Source organism: Hyla sarda, chromosome 6 (assembly GCF_029499605.1).
Source record: "Hyla sarda isolate aHylSar1 chromosome 6, aHylSar1.hap1, whole genome shotgun sequence".
In the NCBI taxonomy this organism is placed as follows: domain Eukaryota; kingdom Metazoa; phylum Chordata; class Amphibia; order Anura; family Hylidae; genus Hyla; species Hyla sarda.
The window spans coordinates 286,402,234-286,424,501 of NC_079194.1; the positions used below are offsets into that span (position 1 = coordinate 286,402,234).

The 22,268-nt window shown below is 42.3% G+C and overlaps 1 protein-coding gene across 2 annotated transcripts in view; it reads right to left on the reverse strand.

Annotated features, from left to right (window-relative positions):
• Window positions 1-11,530: 11,530 nt before the first annotated feature.
• The window catches only part of FGF3 (fibroblast growth factor 3), an 18,785-nt gene continuing 8,047 nt past the window's right edge, over window positions 11,531-22,268 (reverse strand). Inside the window, exons 2-4 of one of the 2 annotated variants that reach the window (XM_056528544.1) lie at window positions 21,878-22,100; window positions 16,387-16,490; window positions 11,531-12,925 (exon numbers count right to left, since the gene is read on the reverse strand). In XM_056528544.1, coding sequence (XP_056384519.1) covers window positions 12,593-12,925; window positions 16,387-16,490; window positions 21,878-22,100 — 660 coding nt within the window. In that variant the 3' untranslated portion in view covers window positions 11,531-12,592. Of the gene's footprint in view, window positions 12,926-16,386; window positions 16,491-21,877 lie in introns of both variants that reach the window. The other variant, XM_056528545.1, reaches the window with a different exon arrangement.

Here is a 22,268-nt window from a genome sequence, read left to right on the forward strand (position 1 = left end):
ACTAGACATAACAAAAAACAAGTCTAATACACCAAATACATAGATCAATAAAAACCCCAATGTGTATTTTTATTTATGCTGTTCGGGATCATTTAATTTCTTTATTTTATTGTTTTAGTTTTTAAAAACATTTTTTTACTTTTTCTTACCCTTTCTTTTAATCTCCCTAGGGGATTTGTATGAACAATCATTTAATTGCTTATACAGGTCAATACATTGATCCATTAATTGGTAATCTACTAATTCGTCCTGGCTATAGCAGACTGTAGAAGCAGATGAGCCCCAGCAGGCACAGTCTCTAAGCAATGATTCCTGTCTCTTACATGATGACTGTTTGCAAAGTTGTAAAATTATGTTTTTCTTATAAGCTCAATTGTTCTAGAGGATGTGTTGAGCTGCAGCTTGTGTGGGAGGCCTCAGTGTTAAGCCTAAAATCCAAAGCACAATACTACAAGTCACAGCAAGTCTACAGGGCGCGCAAGGGTTACACTGCATCTCTTCTACCCTAATCTGCACGATGAGGATTGTAACATCTACTCCTGCCCCAATAAAATGACAGTTATCCGTAACCTGGCATCAGTGTGCTTATTGCCCGGCGCCTTGTCCAGAAGAAGCTGTCCTCACCTCTGACCGTGTAGGTTAACTGTGCCCTGGCATCACGATTTGACAAGTATATCTTGCACCCCCATGTCACCACACTATGTCATCCCATCCCTCTGTTTCCCAACCAGTGTGCCTTTAGCTGTTGCAGAACTACAACTCCCATCATGCATTCTCGGGAGTTGTCATTTTGACAACAGCTGACTTCAGGCTGTGTGTGGTATAACAACCTGACTCCATTCACTTCCATGGATCTGAGCTGCAATAGCAGTGTTTCCCTAGCAGTGTACCACCAGCTGTTGCTAAACTACAACTCCCAGCATGCCCGGACAGCAACAGCTGCAACAGCTGGAGACACACTGTTTAGAAAACACTGCCCCAGTCTTAATTGCTTTACAGGCCATGTTCACACGGCTGACTTTTTGCGAAACGTCTGACTGGAAAATTTCCAGTAGACATTCCGCGGACATGGGCAGAACGTGCCGGCACTAGGACCTCTCGGAAACACGCCATCCCCATAGAGGGCAATGCATTTCCGAGAGGATTCCACACAGGCCTGGTGCAAGGATTTTTGCCACCCTTGATGAAAGCTAATTTTGCAACCCATTGGCTCCACCCTTTGATATGCCCCACCTTACTACTGGGGTGACACACTGTAACAAACCCCTTCCTCATGTAATCTCCTTAATACTGGGGTAACACAGTGTAACAAACCTTCTTCTCATGTAATCACCTTACTACTGGGGTGACACACTGTAACAAACCTCCTCCTCATGTAATCACCTTACTACTGGGGTGACACACTGTAACAAATCCTCTCCTCATGTAATCTCCTTACTACTGGGGTGACACACTGTAACAAACCCACTCCTCATGTTATCTCCTTACTACTGGGGTGACACACTGTAACAAACCCACTCCTCATGTAATCACCTTACTATTGGGGTAACACACTGTAACAAACCTCCTCATCATGTAATCTCCTTACTACTGGGGTAACACACTGTAACAAACCCAGCCCTCATGTAATCACATTACTACTGGGGGTAACACACTGTAACAAACCTCCTCCTCATGCAATCTCCTTACTACTGGGGTGACACACTGTAACAAACCTCCTCCTCATGTAATGACCTTACTACTGGGGTAACACACTGTAACAATCCTCCTCCTCATGTAATCACCTTACTATTCGGGTGACACACTGTAACAAACTTACTAATGATGTAATCACCTTACTACTGGGGTGACACACTGTAACAAATTCTCTGCTCATGTAATCTCCTTACTACTGGGGTAACACACTGTAACAAACCTCCTCCTCATGTAACCTCCTTACTACTGGGGTGACACACTGTAACAAACCCAGCCCTCATGTAATCGCATTACTACTGGGGGTAACACACTGTAACAAACCTCCTCCTCATGTAATCTCCTTACTACTGGGGTGACACACTGTAACAAACCTCCTCCTCATGTAATCTCCTTACTACTGGGGTGACACACTGTAACAAACCTCCTCCTCATGTAATGACCTTACTACTGCGGTGACACACTGTAACAAACTTACTAATGATGTAATCTCCTTACTACTGGGGTGACAAACTGTAACAAACCCACTCCTCATGTAATCACCTTACTACTGGGGTAACACAGTGTAACAAACCTCCTCCTCATGTAATCACCTTACTACTGGGATGACACACTGTAACAAACCCAGCCCTCATGTAATCACATTACTACTGGGGTAACACGCTGTAACAAACCTCCTCCTCATGTAATCTCCTTACTACTGTGGTAACACACTGTAACAAACCTCCTCCTCATGTAATCTCCTTACTACTGGGGTGACACACTGTAACAAACCTCCTCCTCATGTAATCTCCTTATTACTGGGGTGACACACTGTAACAAACCTCCTCCTTATGTAATCTCCTTACTACTAGGGTGACACACTGTAACAAACCTCCTCCTTATGTAATCTCCTTACTACTGGGGTGACACACTGTAACAAACCTCCTCCTCATGTAACCACATTATTACTGAGGTGACACACTGTAACAAACCTCCTCCTCATGTAATCTCCTTACTACTGGGGTGACACACTGTAACAAACCTCCTCCTCATGTAACCACATTATTACTGAGGTGACACACTGTAACAAACCTCCTCCTCATGTAATCTCCTTACTTCTGGGATGACGAGGTTTTGCTGGATGGGCGGGTGCTTCAGATGTTGGCTAACTTTATTGTTGCGGGCAGAGCGACGCCCCATCAAGAGTGAGCTCTAGGTGGCTGCCTATTTTGCCTATAGGCATAGCCGGCCCTGATTCCTTGCCAGATGTTTACATGCGCGTAAATTCTGCTGTGTGTGCGGTGCGGTAGAAACCCTACCAACAAACAATGCAATGGAATTTTTAGGTAGAATTTTTCCGCCGGATTCCGCTTGGAAATGAACAAGGCCCTACTGGCGCTAAACCTTCTCTTTTATTTTAGGATAGAAAAGGAGTACGACTGTAGGATCGTGCTACAAAGGGTCTGTAGCAATGGATCTGCACGGGAGCTGCATGCACAAAACGATAGGAGATATTTAATCAAAGCTTTTTATTTTTTTGGTCTGGTTTTAAAGGGACAGCAGCAGTTTTTACTTTATGGAAAATAATATCTATATCGAGCCAAAAAGGATTGCCACTATTTATATAGAGCCGCCACCTGTCGTGCTGCGCAGAGCCAGTGGGATAAGTAAGTGGAAGTGCTTATTAGTTTTTTATTGATGTCTAACCCCCTTCATAGAAATAGATCCATCATGATAATCCCGTCCATATAATTTCTGCCGCCATTCCCAGCACATCTAGGGAGTGCACGGTATACGGCGTATATTCCTGTGGTGTCAGCTGCTGTGGGTTTCTAGATATAGGAAGAGACAGGACTTCTCGTGGGCCTAATCACATTGTTATTATAGACCGTATCATTCCAGTAATGATTTTACCGCCAGCATTGCTGATTTACCAAGGACGGGATTGATTTACAGCAGAGGAATGGTTAATATTTTGGCTCTGGTGGGGGGTTGGGTATTATTATTGCTTCTTTATTGTGAACATGAAAAGTTTTAATAATGTACACACTATGGGGGAGATTTATCAAAACTTCTGTGGAGAAAGAGTGGGGCAGTTGCCCATAGCAACCAATCAGATCGCTTCTTTCATTTTTCACAGGCCTTTTCAAAATGGAAAGAAGTGATCTGATTGGTTGCTATGGGCAACTGGGCAACTTTTCCTCTGCACTGGTTTTGATAAATTTCCCCCTATATCTCAAGATTAGGAGGTCTCAGCACCGCTGTCAAAAGCAAAACATAACGCATAATGAATCGCAAGGCACATAAAGAGAATGAAGAACGGAGCACTAACCGATATGATAAGGTGTAGTACAGTGAAAAATAACGTATCCCCTATCCAAAGGATAGGGGATAAGTTATAGATCAAGGGGAGGTCCGACTACTGGGACCCGGAAGCCATGGCTGATACGCCCCCTACATGTATCTCTATGGGATACATGGAGAGGGCGTGTCGGTCGCCGCTCCATGCAGGGGTCGGCACGCCTCCTTCCAGCAGACTGCCATGGCCCCGTTCAGGAGATCGCGGGAGTCCCAGCGGTTGGACCACCCCCGCGATCTATAACTTATGCCCTATCCTTTGGATAGGGGATAAGTTATCTTTCACTACATAACTCCTTTAAGTCAGGAACACTTTTATTCCAGTTACGGGTACATCGTGAACGGGGGAGCGGACTTGCAGGAGGTACTACGGGTAATGGACCATATCGCGCTACTGTGCTTCCTCAGGCCCTAAGTCAGCAGGTCCGTACTTAAAGGGGTTCTCCGCTGCCCTGCCTTCCAGAGCTCTGCTCGCAGCGTCCAAAAGTTTATTACTCCGAACGCTGTGTGCGGGCTTCCGTGTTCGAGGCCGCCCCCTCGAGACGTCACGCCCGTCCCCTTGTGACGTCACGCCCGCCCCCTCGTGACATCACGCCCGCCCCCTCAATGGAAGTCTATGGGAAGGGGGCGCGACAGTGGTCGCGCCCCCTTCCCATAGACTTTCGTTGAGGGGGCGGGCATGACATCACGAGGGGGTGGGCGTGATGAGGGGGCGGCCTTGTACATGGAAGCCCGCACACAGCGTTCGGAGTAATAAACTTCCGGACGCTGCGAGCGGAGCTCCGGAAGGCAGGGCAGCAGAGAATCCCTTTAATTACAAGTAGATGTAATTTTGTAGTTTACTGTCTTATGTGCGATTGTGGGCGTTACTACGTAAAACTATGCGCCTATTATTTCACCATATAGGAGAGCATATTCGCTCCTTGGTGAAGAGGTAAGGCGCTACAAGGTTTATATCCCACATGGTTGATGCCCACAATGGAGACCCAAAGGCTCTGAAATTCACGGTGCTCGAACGTGTGAAACCGTCACAAGAGGCTGGTGACAGACATGGTAAAGGAGGTCCACTGGATCCTTCGCACAGATGCAACAGGTCCACTCGGTCTGAACGACCACAATGAGATGAGTGTCTTCCACTGATTTACCAACGTATATGCTGTTTTATGACTCACAGTTTTGTGTTTGCTTTAATTTACCTTTGTTTTTCTATGTATGTGAAGTTGTATGTCGACACGTCCCTTGTTAGTTTGTTGTTATGTTACCCTGGTGATCCAGGTTTTAAAAGCACACCTACAGACGTGCTGACGTAGGGCCTGAGGAAGCGCAGTAGCGTGATACCATCCATTGCCTGAAGTACCTCCTGCAAATCCGCTCCCCTTGTTCACAATGTACCCGCAACTGGAATAAAGGTGTTCCTAACTTAAGACATACCGGTTAGTGCTCCGTTCTTCATCCTCTTTATGTGCCTCGTGAAGTTTTAATAATGTTTGACTGGAGGACTCAAAGACAATCACATCATAGTCTGAAGGGTCCCTCGGCAAATGTTTCTGTACTCACTTCCCCTGTTCTTGGAAGTAAAGAAAAATGAATATTTTGCCCAACAACAACAACAATAATACCGCCATAGAGTGTCTAAATAACAGTGCCATTCAGTGCCCAAATATACTCACTGATCGCTGTATTTGGAGAAACTACTAAAATACAAGTTGATCCACCTTTTTAGGTAATGGCCTTGTAGACATTGTAAAGGAACAGATTCCACTAGGTGGTAAACATCCTCCATACTTAACTCGCCCCCTGCCCACTGTAGCAGCTCCATTAGTTGATGCACATTTTTGGAAGAGTGGGAGCAGATATCACACCTTCACCCCTGAGACAGCTGGAGCAGTATATTATGGGGAGTGGGCCAAGATACCTGCAGTCTGGAGAAGACACCTTTACACCTGAGACAGCTGGAGCAGTATATTATGAGGAGTGGGACAAGATACCTGCAGTCCAGAGAAGACACATTTACACCTGAGACAGTTGGAGCAGGATCTTATGAGGAGTGGGCCAAGATACCTGCAGTCTGGAGAAGACACCTTTACACTTGAGACAGCTGCAGCAGGATCTTATGAGGAGTGGGCCAAGATACCTGCAGTCTGGAGAAGACACCTTCACACCTGAGACTGCTGGAGCAGTATCTTATGAGGAGTGGACCAAGATAGCGGCAATCTGGAGAAGACACCTTTACACCTGAGACAGCTGCAGCAGGATCTTATGAGGAGTGGGCCAAGATACCTGCAGTCTGGAGAAGACACCTTCACACCTGAGACAGCTGGAGCAGTATCTTATGAGGTGTGGACCAAGATACCTGCAGTCTGGAGAAGACACCTTTACACCTGAGACAGCTGGAGCAGTATATTATGGGGAGTGGGCCAAGATACCTGCAGTCTGGAGAAGACACCTTTACACCTGAGACAGCTGGAGCAGTATATTATGAGGAGTGGGACAAGATACCTGCAGTCCAGAGAAGACACCTTTACACCTGAGACAGTTGGAGCAGGATCATATGAGGAGTGGGCCAAGATACCTGCAGTCTGGAGAAGACACCTTTACACCTGAGACAGCTGCAGCAGGATCTTATGAGGAGTGGGCCAAGATACCTGCAGTCTGGAGAAGACACCTTCACACCTGAGACTGCTGGAGCAGTATCTTATGAGGAGTGGACCAAGATAGCGGCAATCTGGAGAAGACACCTTTACACCTGAGACAGCTGGAGCAGGATCTTATGAGGAGTGGGCCAAGATACCTGCAGTCCAGAGAAGACACCTTTACACCTGAGACTGCTGGAGCAGGATCTTATGAGGAGTGGGCCAAGATACCTGCAGTCTGGAGAAGACACCTTTACACCTGAGACAGCTGGAGCAGGATCTTATGAGGAGTGGGCTAAGATACCTGCAGTCTGGAGAAGACACCTTCACACCTGAGACAGCTGGAGCAGTATCTTATGAGGAGTGGGCCAAGATACCTGAAGACAAGTGCAGAAGTCTCATTAAGAGTAAGGCCATGCTCACATGGCCGAAAATGCGCGGAATGTCCTGACATTTCGCACATTTGAATGTTCCGGTGGGCACTAGGACTGCTCGGAATAGACATGTCTAATCTTTCTGCAGATGCCGGAATCAGGATTTGCAGGAAATTCCGCCTTGTGCACAGTGGAGTAGAATACTATTGAAATCAACGGGACTCTGCTGCTGCAGAATTTTTTAGCATAATGTTCCTACAGAATGTCACTTGAAAATTCTGCCGTGTGAACATAGCCTTACAGATATCGCCGGATCTCAGTGACTGCCTTAAAAGGTTGTGCAACAAAATATTATGTTCAGGGAGCCATCACTTTTGCCCAGGACAGTTTCCTTATCTTGTTTTTTTTAAATAATTCCTTTGAACCCCAATTCTGATTTCCATCAGTTCGTTATCAGTAAAACTGTATCCATTATTACTTTGGTCAGTTTTAGGTTATTTCAGGGAACATTGTGGGTTTTTATGTCTTTAATAGAAGGTACCAACAATTTTGTCCACGATGGAATAAGCCGATTCGTCCCGACTTTGCTCTCATAGGGGAAGATTTATCAAAACCTGTCCAGAGGAAAAGTTGATGAGTTGCCCATAGCAACCAATCAGATCGCTTCTTTCATTATTCAGAGGCCTTTTCAAATATGCAGAGCTGGATACAGCCCTCTAGGTATATATTTATATATATATATATATATATATATATATATATATATATATGCTAATTAGAGATGAGCGAACTTACAGTAAATTCGATTCGTCACAAACTTCTCGGCTCGGCAGTTGATGTCTTTTCCTGCATAAATTAGTTCAGCTTTCCGGTGCTCCGGTGGGCTGGAAAAGGTGGATACAGTCCTAGGAGACTCTTTCCTAGGACTGTATCCACCTTTTCCAGCCCACCGGAGCACCGGAAAGCTGAACTAATTTATGCAGGAAAAGACATCAACTGCCGAGCCGAGAAGTTCGTGACGAATCGAATTTACTGTAAGTTCGCTCATCTCTAATGCTAATAAAGACTGATATGATATGGCTAGTTTGACATAATATTTACTATCTATAAAAAATACAAAACACATCTATAGCAGGGCCCTTGCCACAGACGTAATGCGCATACATAAAATAGCGATAAAATAGCGATAAGATGAATTGTAGTAGCAAATACATAAAAAATATTTTATGTAATCGCAATTTTATCGCTATTTTAATTCATCTTATCGCTATTTTATCGCTATTTTATGTATTTGCTACTACAATTCATCTTATCGCTATTTTATCGCTATTTTATGTATGCGCATTACGTCTGTGGCAAGGGCCCTGCTATAGACGTGTTTTGTCATTTTTATAGATAATAAATATTATTATGGCAAACTAGCCATATTATATCAGTCTTTATTAGCATATATATATATATATATATATATATATATATATATATATATACAGTGGTCCCTCAACATACGATGGTAATCCGTTCCAAATGGACCATTGTTTGTTGAAACCATCGTATGTTAAGGGATCCGTGCAATGTAAAGTATAGGACAGTGGTCTACAACCTGCGGACCTCCAGATGTTGCAACACTACAACACCCAGCATGCCCGGACAGCCAACGGCTGTCCGGGCATGCTGGGAGTTGTAGTTTAGCAACATCTGGAGGTCCGCAGGTTGAAGACCACTGGTATGGGAAGTTGTACTCACCTGTCCCCGCCGCTCCGGACCGTCACCGCTGCCCTGGAGGTCGCCTTCCATCGCTGTCGCCGCATCACCGGGGTGTCCCCGACGCTCCGGCAAGGCCTCTTCTTCCCCGGCATCCTCGCTCTCCGTCGCTGCCATCACGTCGCTACGCACGCCGCTCCTATTGGATGACGGGACGGCGTGCGCAGCAACGTGATGACGACGATAGAGAGCACCGATGATGGAGGGGATCCCGAAGAGGACGCGCTGGAGCTCCAAGGACAGGTAAGTGATCGTCAGCGGACCACACGGGGCACCGTAAGCGGCTATCCGGCGGCAGCTGAAGCAGTCTGCGCTGCCGGATAGCAGTTTATGCGATGGCCCCGGGGCAATTGTAGGTCGGGGGGTCACTGTATATATATACCTAGAAGGCTGTATCTAGTTCTCCATTTTTAGTCTAATTTTTGTCACGAAGGGTATCCTGTCACACAGCTACCTCAGCATAAATTTCGATTTATAGTGCGAGCCACCCACATCAATTTGGAATTTCTTTTCAAAAATGAAAGAAGCGATCTGATTGGTTGCTATGGGCAACTCGTCAACTTATACTCTGGACGGGGTTGATAAATCTCCCCCCCATAAGCATGATTGATAGAAGTTTCTAAGGCCCACAAGACATTGTAGGGCCCTGTAGCACCTGTTCTTTCTGCTCTCGCCAACATTTTATAGGTTTCTCAGTTTCATTCTAATATTGACTCATAGAAAACCTGTCCAGAGGAAAAGCTGCTGAGTTGCCCATGGCAACCAATCAGATCGCTTCTTTCATTTCTAACAAGGCCTCTACAAAATGAAAGAAGCGATCTGATTGGTTGCTATGGGCAACTGGGCAACTTTTCCTCTGGACAGGTTTTGATAAATCTCCCCTATGGTTAAATCAAGATCAAAATATTGGGGACAATTTACTGGATTAAGGATTTGGAGGGGGGACAATTCTCAGACCATGACTGGAAAATTTTGGGCAGTTGGCGACCTCACCTTCTTTATATTCAGGGTTATAACCATAAAGTCCTTCTATCTCACTTCCCATCTCACAGTGACTCGTATGGAAACTTGAACTTGTTCTCCACAGAACGGTTCAAAAAAGCCATAAAAAAGGATATCCCATAATAAAACGTTGCACCAATGGAGATTGAGGAGACAGAAAGGAAGTCGTTACAGAGAATTAGAGGGCAAATTGCAGCTTTTCTGGAAGTATTTATTAACATTCCGTGTAACAGGACGCACTGACTTCACTATGGTTCCCATGCTGGATGCCTTCTGTTTCCTTTAACCCTTACAGCACCACTTTGGTGACTCCAGACGTCAAAAAAAAGTTTCAAAAAATAAACAAGAAGCCGTCGGCGAGATGTAGCTTTATCTGCTTGGTTGTCACTTCTACCTGTGCGAGTCTACCCCCACCCTCCCCCCCCCCCACCTCAACACAAGCCTTCATACTTTTTCTTTAAATAAAATGTTCCGAGCTTTGCTTACTTTGGGTGTAATAAGATGCGCATGAAGGCTCGGATGGGAAATCTGCCTCACAGCAAAAACCTGGAATGAGGGTTTTATGACTTAATGTGGGATTTTTATGATTTGCTGATAATAAAGGAGATAACAGTTTTTTCCACTTTAGTGAGATGTTTTTTTGGAGCAGCGTGTCTCTAATTCTTCCTACACTTCGCATTGATATAGTATGATATGGAACTACAGGATAAGGACATTTTATGGGCAGACTTGCCTTTTTTTTATTCAAGTAACCAAAGTTACCTTTTAGAAGCTCCTTTTAGGACAAGCCCCCCCATCATCCCTGTAGAGGTGACATATGGTGTAATGTTTTTTTTTTTTTTGGGCTGTTTTAAATATTTCCACTAAAATCTATGCAAGATTGAGCCAACCTGGTCTTGTTTTGGTACATCCATCTGTGGTACACCCCAAATGGATCATAAACCTACCCTTAGTCCTGTATTTCGTGGTTGCGCAGTTGCTCAGTATTACAATTCACAAAATGAAATTCTTTCCATCAACTTTTCATCATAGCCCTCCTACCCTGCCCACTGCCCGGAGCTGTTGCAGAACATTGCTCAACAAAGAAGACTCCTCTGCAAAAGTTGCTGTATTCATTTCCTGCCTGCTCTTCTACCTGTAGCATTGCTCAGCATTAGTCAGTATGCTGTGACCAAATCTCATTCTTCCCTAAATGTTCCAATAAAGATATATATATATATATATATATATATATATATATGTTTGTATGACAGGAAGGGACAGGGCTTAGCTCAGAAACAAGGTCCAGCCATGCCCCCTGAGACAGCAGAGAATAATGCGTTGTCACTGGAGAAAGGGAGGAGCCAAAAAAGCTGCTAAGACAACACCACACTGACAGTGAGAGAACTACACAACTTCCCAATAGGAATCCCAAATAGTAGAGAAGGTCTACTGTTTAGGTTCCTCATCTGCTCACCAGAGTGGACAGTAGTTACAAAGAGCATCTCTTGCTCTGGAGGACCTCTCCTGCTCCACACAACTCATTGATTTTGAATAGGAACTGTGTGTAATGCCTAAAGTCTTCTGTGGTGACGCTGCAGGCAAATTTTTTACTTTTCTCAGCACTTGGCAAATTTTTAAAGTGCAGAGAAACCATAACGGAAGAGAGGGCCCATGCGCAGTTTTTCACCTTGGACACAACTACAAACACCATTCGCATACTCCAAATGATCAACTTAGCCAATATTAATAAATATATTTTAATATTTGCCCTCCTGTACAACCCTTCGTTTCCAATATCTAATGTTAGTGACTTACAGGAAATAACCCTTGTAGTTGTAGCATAATTGGACCTGCGAACAATAAACCGATACAGTCTTCTAATGGAATGTGAGGTAGACCGAACGACTGTCCAGGGGGTGATGTCCTGATATCAAGGGCCGAATCAGGAAAATACAGATGAAAAGAAAAGTAATTAAGAGTAACACATCCAGAGATACATGTCCCTCAGCCATTGTGAAGGAAGACATTTATGGGTTGAGACAATTTAAAAAGAACATTTGGCTTGGTTAAGCATTGAGGTGTCAATACCCTAGGGCTTAGTGGCTTCTGATGTTCCTAGAATGTATACAGTATATACCATCATCCCTCACTTTACACTTACACTTCACTATCGCTTTTGACTTATTGTAAAGAAATTGTCTACAATGGCGCCAGGTCAGAAATGTTGGTACCCAAGCTCTACAGCAGTGGTGGGTCATGAATTCAATTGCTTGTTCTTGGAAGATCCTAAGACCTTGTTGGGGGGGTGCGAGGAGGAAACTACTAGGGACATTTTACAAAAGTTGTCTATAGTGGTCCCCGACGCCATGTATGTAGTATAGTATAGAACAGTATGGATACACCTTCAGAATAAAGGTTCACTAAATCTTGTATTGAATTATGGTATTGAAGCCCCTAAAGGGACCAGGTTGCAGGTACAAATTTATGAGCTCAATATTGGTCCTTCACCTGGATGAACCTAGAATACAGTCACATATAAAGGCATAATAGGCACAGGCTAGTGCAATCTGTAACCAGTATCAAGATTGACTGGCCAATGACCACTAGTGGGTCCACCACGTTAGCAGACACGAGAATAAATTATTAAGTATCCATGTACTATGAATAGACCCTTTGAACACATAGTCCTAAGAGTGAGGTAATCCTTTATAGGCTCTATAAAATGTAACAGCTGTCGATGTTTGCAAATATACAATCCTTGGACGCACAAGATCAGGAAGGCTTTCCTTCATTACGCCAGTCTACTCAATGACCTCTTCTCCTTCTGCCATTGTTTTTTTGTGACTTTGGAATACTTTCTCGATGCTTTACGTTTGTGTGAAATAGCCTCACAGCATCATGGTCTTTGTTGTCCAGTACTCTTGGTAGGAAAAGGGAGGATTTCTGAGTCCTCCGTGTCTTAAAACCTCTTCTGGGTCGTCCTTTGCCGTTGATAGACAAATACCAGAGTCTTTCCGCACTGGCCTTGCGTTTTGTCCCAGCTCCATTTGGAACTGTCCTGTGTAATCTAGACGCATATGTGTTATATCCAAGTTCATGGATCCTCTCTACAAACTCGCATTCGGGGTTGTAGGTCTCCTGAAATAGAACATGATCAGTCAATGAATAAGAAGTAACGGCAAAAACAATGTCCATTCTACAATCACTCAATAGGCTACATAGTTCTGTATCTAAGTTGGTCCAAAAGGGCAAGAAGAAGTGAACCCTCTTTTTCTTGCAAAACCCTAAAAACAGTGCTACATGACTTGATGGGAAATGGGTCACAAAACCCTTTCGGCTGTGACTTTTTTTTTTTTTGCTGACCTTGTAGGTATATCAACATATCAACAATCTGACCATAAACATTGATCAAAAAAAAGGGGTTATTCACTCTTCACTTCTTCTTGTTGGAAGAGTCTTCCAAATGTCAAACGATTACAGGCTATTCCACTGTTGCCACTATCATCAATCGACCCGTAATAGGCAGAAAACGTAAAATTCCTATGCAGCGCCGCTATTGGTGAAATAATGTATTACATGCTTGCCATTAAAAACAGTGGTAAATATTTTTAAAGTATTTACAATTGCATAAGTTTTTTTTTAAGTGAGTCAGGATGCTATAAAAATAAAAAAAAGAATCCTTACTCACCCACCCTGATCCCCCACAGTTGATATTCTAACACTTCCCACTGCCCACCGCTAACTGCTGCTTCTTGGTTCCTTTTTCCGTGTCATCACTTCTCAACCCAGTGTTTTACAAACAATGTGTCTCCAGCTGTTTCAAAACTACAACTCCCAGTAAGCCTGGGAGTTGTAGTCTTTCAACAGATGGTGACAAACTACTTGAAAAATACTGGCTTAACTAATCACCGGCAGCAAAAGTGACCCAAGTGTGTAGTCCCTTCAGGGACAACATGTTACAGGAAGCAACAGTGAGTGTAACCGTCAGAACGACAGCTGCATGAGATCGGGACAGGTGAGTATGTTTTTTTTTATTTTAGTTTTTTATATTACATTCTCAAGTCACTAAATCCGGGGCTGGAATACCTCGTTTAAAATACTTACAATTGTTTCAATGGACAGCATGAAATACTTCATTTCACCAGTAGTGGTGCTGCAGAGGGATTTCCTTTCTTTTTTTTTTTTTGTCTGGGACTGGACTTCCCCTTTAGATATATAGTCTATATTTGCAATAATAAACAATGTCCAAGATCAGAAACCATTGCCATTACTGGATATATATCCTCCACTTTATGTACTGAGCAGTGTGCCGTTGAAAAACATCAAAAACTTGGCTAATGCCTATGGGAATCTTAATATGAATATAGTGTCATATGGTCCATTGTTCGGGCCCCTAATCCAAACCTCCATGTATATATAAAATTCTGCCCCTACTGCCCAATCATTCTCTCTCCCAATACCATCTGTCGGGGAAGAGTTGGGAGACCCCCATATACATTTAATTGAAATTCGCAGGGTCAAACAATATTTATCTAAAATGTTTTTATTTTTTATTTTTATTTTTACCTTGTTACTACTACTTATAGTAATAGAAGGGCATCAGCATTTCCCACCTTGAACATCCTAAGGCATTAGCTGATAAGATACCCAGAGCTGGTCATATCAAGATCTCACGTTACCTTATTTCCATAGACAGATAAGGTGACTAAACAAACAGACTGTCACCTTCTGAGTAATCGCTATACCCTACAAAGGGTCTCAGCTTCTGTTCCCATGTAATGTTTTTGGTGTACCTCAGAAACATGGTGTCCAGACAGTATAATAGTGATGGCCAACTATCCTATCTGGCCATAGGGGTCACTGTAGTGTTGATGGACTGATATCCAAAGGAATGAATGACAACGTTAGCATCAGATTCATCAACATGACAATGCCGTCTCTACCCAATACACAACAACATGCTTATGTCCCATACAATGACCAACTCCAGTGTTTTCACTGCAGGCAACAAGGCTGGAAGCTATAAATGGTGTCTTGGCTAAGGGCACTGTGTAATAGGGCCAATGATTGCGCAAACGCTCGTTCCAAGACTGATCGCTTCATACTGAACTGTCAAAAAAGCATTGATGACAGTCGCACATCTCCTCGTTTAGTAGAGATGTGTGGCCCACAAATGATGGCAGCAAAGGCCTGAACGAACCATCCAGTGATCATTTGTGCTGCCTTCCCTGCACTATTACAAGGCTTGTTAGACGATTGCTGATCTACAGGATTGGTGATCATCTGCTGCATGTAATTGGGAGCCAAGACTAAAAAAGATTTCATATTACTGTACCTTGCTGCAAATTTAGGGAACTGAATGAGGCTAGTCTACAGTACCAGACTTGGCCTATGGCTAAGCGTAGCACTATAGATTTTACTTGTTTTTCTACTTTCAAATAAAGGGAATAATAGTCTCAATGATCCAAAATAATGAATACATGGCGACGGGAATGCAAGTGTATATGAGAATCTTTTCATTATAGTTTGAAACTTTTTTTGTGTAGAGTACTCAACCTCTTAAAATGGCACCCTGATGTCTACTGTATTGGCCGAATCACTGCAGCCTCTGTCATAATACAGAAGTATAGGGGGTGGAGTGAATATTGTGGAAGAACCAGATGGAGCCCCTACAGACCCGTCCTACTATGTATGTACCTCTGTGTATATCTATGCACTCTGTGAACAAGTCCTTCTGCTGGGTTTAATTTTTTTTTAATAGATAAGCTGAGGATAAGTAAGAAAAGTTCTTTCCAAGAGTATGAAAAGAAAGAGTTTCTTTCTTTTCTATAAACGGTACCAATCTTGTCCATTAGCTGTGCCAGGTATTGCAGCTCACAAAAGAATGTGGTTGAACCTGTAATACCTGTCACAGCCAATGGGCAAGGGTTGCACTCAATGATGTAAGGGTCCCAAAATAAAAATCAAACTTGTCCCCCCCATGGTGTCAGGTTTTGCCACCCAACTCAGAAGGGCCTTGGAGTCAATTACCCATGTGTCAATTTCTCTCCCCTTTAGTTTGTGACCAACCCAATCACCTTGGGAGACATTCTTCACTACCCAATAGCAAAAAAATGGGTCCGGGTCCCAAGGGTGGCACTATATTTAGGTCTTTTTTTTTTTTGGGCCTAAAATTTTTGATACATTTATTTTTGTAAAATAAATTGAAAAGTGTCTACTCCTCCCTCCCCCAAACAGGGTGAGGATCAGGATATGGCATTAGTTTGATCTCTTTGTCTCCTTGTTTGAAGGGAAATGTTAAATCCCAAATGGTTTCATGTTGTATAAACCGTGCGGGTATTTTGTAGGTTGCGCTGTCCGTAAAATAAACACGACACATTAGATCCTAAGGAAGTTCTGTAATGTGTAATGGTTCTGTGTGTTTTCAGCTTTCCGTGGATTACTACAAACTCCTCACGGCCAACCTGAAGCCGATAGAAGTAAAACAAACACAAGACGATGCAGGCAAAGCTACTGTTGCAAAAAAAAGAGTAAAGATTTGGGTTCCTGGGATTTAGCTTCGAGGAGTTAAAGGTGTTTGTGCATTTCAGAGTACTCACTGAGGCGTAAAGTCTCCCTCTTTTGTTCATAGCCAGGTATCTCCCAGAGAACAGTCCTTTGATGGCGACAATTCCCACATCCACCGCGGTTATTTCTAGAATACCTTGAAATAAACAAAAAACAAGATTTAATCCCCCTCAGCCCAAGCATAACCTCCTGCAATTTCCCATGTATGAAATTATCTCTATGGTATGGGAGGTAACAGATTACTATGTACACATATGAACAAAAACACTGGTTCTTACATTATTTTATTTTTGTTGATTTTTTTTTAAGGAAGTCATCGGGCTTGTGACTTTTACATTATTTTATGTATATAGAAATGTTATGTCAAATAAAAATAAAAAGTCCAATTTGATCCCTTATATTTTTATAATTTTTCAGCTAATGCCTAATTTTCCTTATTTATTATTATTTTTTAATTAATACTTAAGCCACGGAAGTGATTGCCTCTCTGAATAGCAATATTACACATATAAAAATGTATTTATTAATATATTTATATATATTTTTTTTATTTGTTTATTTATTTTTATGGAATATTATGTATTGTGAGACGTAAATGAACAGATCCGGGGGCAGATCTCACTCGTCATTATGAAGCTTTGCACTAATGACAATAACAATAAGCAAAAAGAAACTCAAACAAAAAACCCTATAAGCACAGACCCCATGCTGGGTCTGGTAAAAAAAAAAAAAAATTATCCATTGTAATGTTTTTTGTCATTGGAGTGAATGGGATAATGGAGTGGGCAACTAAAGAACAAAAAATGAGATCAGTCTCCCTCATTTGTAATCTGCTGCTCAATGTTTTATAATCCGTCACCATCATGAAAAAAAATGAATGATGACCGATCATGATGGATCATCATCCACACACGTACCTCGTTGATTTAATGGGCAAATTATTGAAAAAATGGCTAAAAAAACTGATGCAAATAGACGTCAATTTGTTATCAGTTCATTTTTGATCAATCAGAGAACTAACAACAACAAAAAAAAGCCTAAAAAAAAAATTCTACAAAGAAATCATGATTCATCCAAATCTATGACGTCCCCTTTTTTGGTAACATTAAGGTCAATAGGTGAAGGATTTGACAACTGATGCACAAAATCTGATCGATTTGCATTAGTTTTTCACTTTTTTTTTCAACCACTAATTTCAGTGGAGTAAAATCTGACCCTTACTGATTCAAAGGTCAAGTTTTTTTTCTGCGGTGGTAATAAATGAATAGATAAAAAAATTGAAGTTTTATGATGTTTGTGTTCCATTTATTTTGAAACCAGCTGATATCAATTGTCGGTTTATCGTAATATATATTCAATCTGTTTAGATCGATGAATAAATGAGTACGTCTGTAAACCCATCTGGTACCCAAAGGGTCAAGTGTTTTTCTGAAGGGGCAATAAAAAAATGTTTATGATATATTTTTGTTTTACATTAATTTTGGAACCCGCTGTTAACTGATATCACTTGTCAGTTTGTCATCAATTATTTAATCTGTTTAGATCAATGAATTCATGAATATGTTTGTGATATTCTCAGTTTATTATTTAATCTGTTTAGATTGTGCTTGTAGGAAAGGTAAGTGCCCCTTTGCATCTGTTCTGGTTGATCATTTGTTCTATTATCTGTGTAACTATCAGAGATAACTTTAAAAGCTTTCCCTATGATGAGTTTCCTTTTAGGAAATTGTGGTTTTCCCCATTCGCTCCTCCCTGAAGCCTTTGAGATTTCCTAATCTCTGTTTGCCATCAAAAGGAAACAGTATAAACGTTTTAAAAGTTTTCGGGGATTAGAAAAACAAATGCAATATTTTGCAGGGTATTAGTGGCACACTTAGATCGATGGGGCAAAGGAGTCAGGTTTAATCTTGACAATCCCAAATGTTAGGATAATGCATGACAACAAATAGGCGGCACAGTTAATTTGTTTTATTGAGTATAAGAAGCTTTAGCTAGACCTGGACGCATTCACAGTGCCAGAGGGTCTTGTATATTGTTGCAGCAAGGCCTCCTAGGGGAGATCACCTTGTAATTTGTTACAGGGGCTGCTTCATCGTGTTTCCGCGGCTATTTAAAAAGCATGTCCAAATGTGGAGAATCGATTGGTGTGGGATATCAAACCCGCCTGAGCTGAGCTTGATCTAGTTTTATGGATCAATGTCTAAGTATTCTCTTACATTAGCATATTGTGTCGCTCCCTGGCTCCATTACATCACTTTTTGTAATTTATACGGACCAGGATAAGGTTTTTTTCCAGGAAGTCCATATTGCTGGCATATCACCAACTATATTAGTACAGCTTATCATTATTACTAGAATAATACATTAGATAAGCTGATTTGTATAAATCTCATACATGGTTTCGATATATAGACGATTTAATTTTCTTTTTGTCAACTCTATATAATTAAAAAGAGGTAAAATGCTAAAATTTACTATTGATTTGTATTGCTCATCAGTTGAAGCTATGTAGGATCCTATACTGACCTCCAATCATGTGTCCCAGTAGATGTAGCAGAGCTGAGTGTGTCATTAAATGACTATGACTAAAAGCTAGGTGCTAGCTCCAAACGCATCAGCGTTTCACAATTTTTTAGTGACATGTCATTTTTCTTTGTGTCAGGATTTTAATTTGTATTGAATAAAGTACACATTTTAATATTTTGTTTCTACTGAAAACTGGATTCTACACTGTCTTGTACCTTGGATCAAATTGTTTAGTTCCTGATAACTTATTGAGTTAAGATAGGGGTACCTGCAGTTCTAAGCTTTGTTAACCTCTGAAATATGGGCAACAAATGCAGCATGAAGTATTTTTTTCCATCCTGTAAAATGGCAGACACCAGTCGGAAACCCAACCGACCCAATTTAAAGGGGAACAATTTTTTTTTTAATCAACTGGTGCCAGAACGTTAAACAGATTTGTAATTTACTTCTATTAAAAAATCTTTACCCTTCCAGTACTTATTAGCTGCTATATACTACAGAGGAAGTATATAGCATTCTTTTCTTTTGGAATTCATTTTTGGTCTTGTCCACAGTGCTCTCTGCCGACACCTGATACCCGTCTCAGGAACTATCCAGAGCAGGAGAAAATCCCCATAGCAAATCTATCCTGCTCTGGACAGTTCCTGACACGGACAGAGGTGTCAGCAGACAGAAAAGAACTTCAAAAAGAAAAGAACTTCCTCTGTAACATACAGCTGCTAATAAGTACTGAAAGGATAACATTTTTTAAATAGAAGTAATTTACAAAGCTGTTTAACTTTCTGGCACCAGTTCATTTAAAAAAAAAAAAAGTTTTCCAACCAAGTACCCCTTTAAGTCAGTGGGGTCCATTGGGCTATTTCTGTGTCTATCATGCTGCGGAACGGCCTCCGACACAAAAGTGAACCTAGCCTCAGTGACAAACTCAGCTCTACTACATCGCTATATACCACAGAGTTAATTTCCACAGTAGGGATGTGACAACTGAGACTTTATCCTGCCTTTTGAGCATTTTGACAAGGAGAGCCAAGACGGTGAACAAAACTCACTGAATGTAGTAACAGCATGTCGGACTAATCTATTGTTCTTCCCGACTGCCTTTTTCTTATGCTCCTTTTTTTTTTTTTTTTTTTTTTTTTTTTTACAAAAAATAAATAAAACACAGCTTATCTGCTCTTAAACAAATGACATGTTAGGAGAACCAGCTGAGGGATGAAGGTACATCCTTTCCCTCCAGGTTTATTCAGAGAAAGGCACAGTAAGAGGGAGGTAATGCTTTACCGGCTCATTCATTCCTACATCTTCTGAATGAAATAAGAGACAGCATGAAAAAAAAAAGAGACTCGCAATGTCTCTCTATTAATCAGGAAAATGTTTGTTTCTACGTCTAGACCCTATAAAATAAGCTCCTTGGAACCCTTCCAGTCCCGGCTAGATCCCCAGCTGGCCACATTTTAGTCCATACTATTAAAGGAACACGCTCTATATAGAATGATTCTTTGTTACAATGTTGCAATATTATTATTATTATTATTTATAATAATACAAATAATAATAAATATTATTCAAATGTATCAATTGTATCGGTTTGGTAAAAGGAATTTGTAACAATGTTTTGACTTGTTCTCTCCAATAATTATAGCGACGATTGTGATTATCATTACGTCTGTCAAGGAGACCGGCACTGGCTTATACGTTCCGGTAAAGTTAAAGTTGACCTGTCACTCGGTGTATCTCAACATTCCTAAGCCAAGTACCCCCATACACCAACGGCTATGAGGAAAGTGCCAGCATCCTCTAGAGCAGGGTTTCCTAACCAGTGTGCCTCCAGCTGTGGCAAAACTACAACTCCCAGCATGCCCGGACAGCCAAAGGCTGTCCGGGCATGCTGGGAGTTGTAGTTTTGCCACAGCTGGAGGCACACTGGCTGGGAAACACTACCTTAGAGGTATGGAATGTACCTTCTACTCAAAGGAAATATATCAAAATACACCCATGGCTTTGATGATGCGAGTACCCCCTAGAGCATTGTTTCCCAACCCGTGAGACTCCAGCTGTTGCAAAACTACAACTCCCAGCCTTTGGCTGTCCGGGCATGCCGGGAGTTGTAGTTTTGGAACAGCCGGAGGCACACGAGTTGGGAAAAACTGCCTTAGACGTATGGTGTGTACACCCATGACTAAGAGGTTTGTTTACCCTCTTTTTGAATAAATTATAACAAAATACACCCATAGCTGTGCAGACGGCACTGGTGCCCCCCCCCCCCCCCCCCCCGAGGTATGGTGAGTACCCTCACCTCAAATTAAATGAAAAAACACCAATGGCTTTGCAGACAGTGCGGGTGTCCCCCTAGAGGTATGGTGTGTACCCTTTCCTCAAATTAATTATAACAAAATACACTCACAGCTATGCAGACAGTGTGAGTGCCCCCCCCCCTAGAGGTGTGGTGAGTACCCTACCCCCATGGCTATGCAGACAGTGCGAGTACCCCCCCCCTTTAGAGGTATGGTGTGTACCCTCTCCTCAAATTAATTATAACAAAATACACTCATAGTTATGAAGACAGTGTGAGTGCCCCCCTAGAGGTATGGCGAGTACCCTACCCCCATGGCTATGTAGACAGTACGAGTGCCCCCCCCCCCCCAGGTATGGTGTGTACCCTCTCCTCAAATTATATGAAAATACACAAATGGCTTTGCAGATAGTGTGAGTACCCCCTAGAGGTATGGTGAGTACCCTTTCCTCAAATAAATGATAACAAAATACACCCACAGCTATGCCGACAGTGCGAGTGCCCCCCTAGAGGCATGGTGAGTACCCTCTGGGATATACATAGCACAGGCAGACGACCTAGGATTTAGAGGTTAATAGTCATTGTGAAGGTTAAGGATTGATACATGAAAAAGATACCCTATATGTGCAGTATCATTCCACCTACAGAACGTATAGTACAATATACAAAAATATAGGCTATATCCTTTCGGCAATGGCACTTACTGAAGACGCTGTTCTTCTCGAGCGTTCCGTTGATTTTGCCATTCAGATGTATCTGCAGGTGATACTTGGTGGCACAATAAAGCTTCCGGTGTCGAGGCGCTCCTCCGAGGTGTTCGTAAACCCCACCGCGTCCTCCCGCATCTCTCCTCAGCCTGGGGTCGCACAGTTTGCCTTCGACACAAGGCACTTTAGCAGTAGCGGACAAACCCTCAGCCCAGGATACCTGCCGACCAAGATCGAAACAACTGAGCAACAAGATCCAGATTATAACCATTGTGGCATGGCCGAAATACTGAAGGCTGGAAGGCTGGAGGCAAATGTCACAAGGGGTCCCATTAAAGAAGTCTTGTCTAGCAGCCCTCTAAGTAGCAAGTCCCACTACCGTGATGCC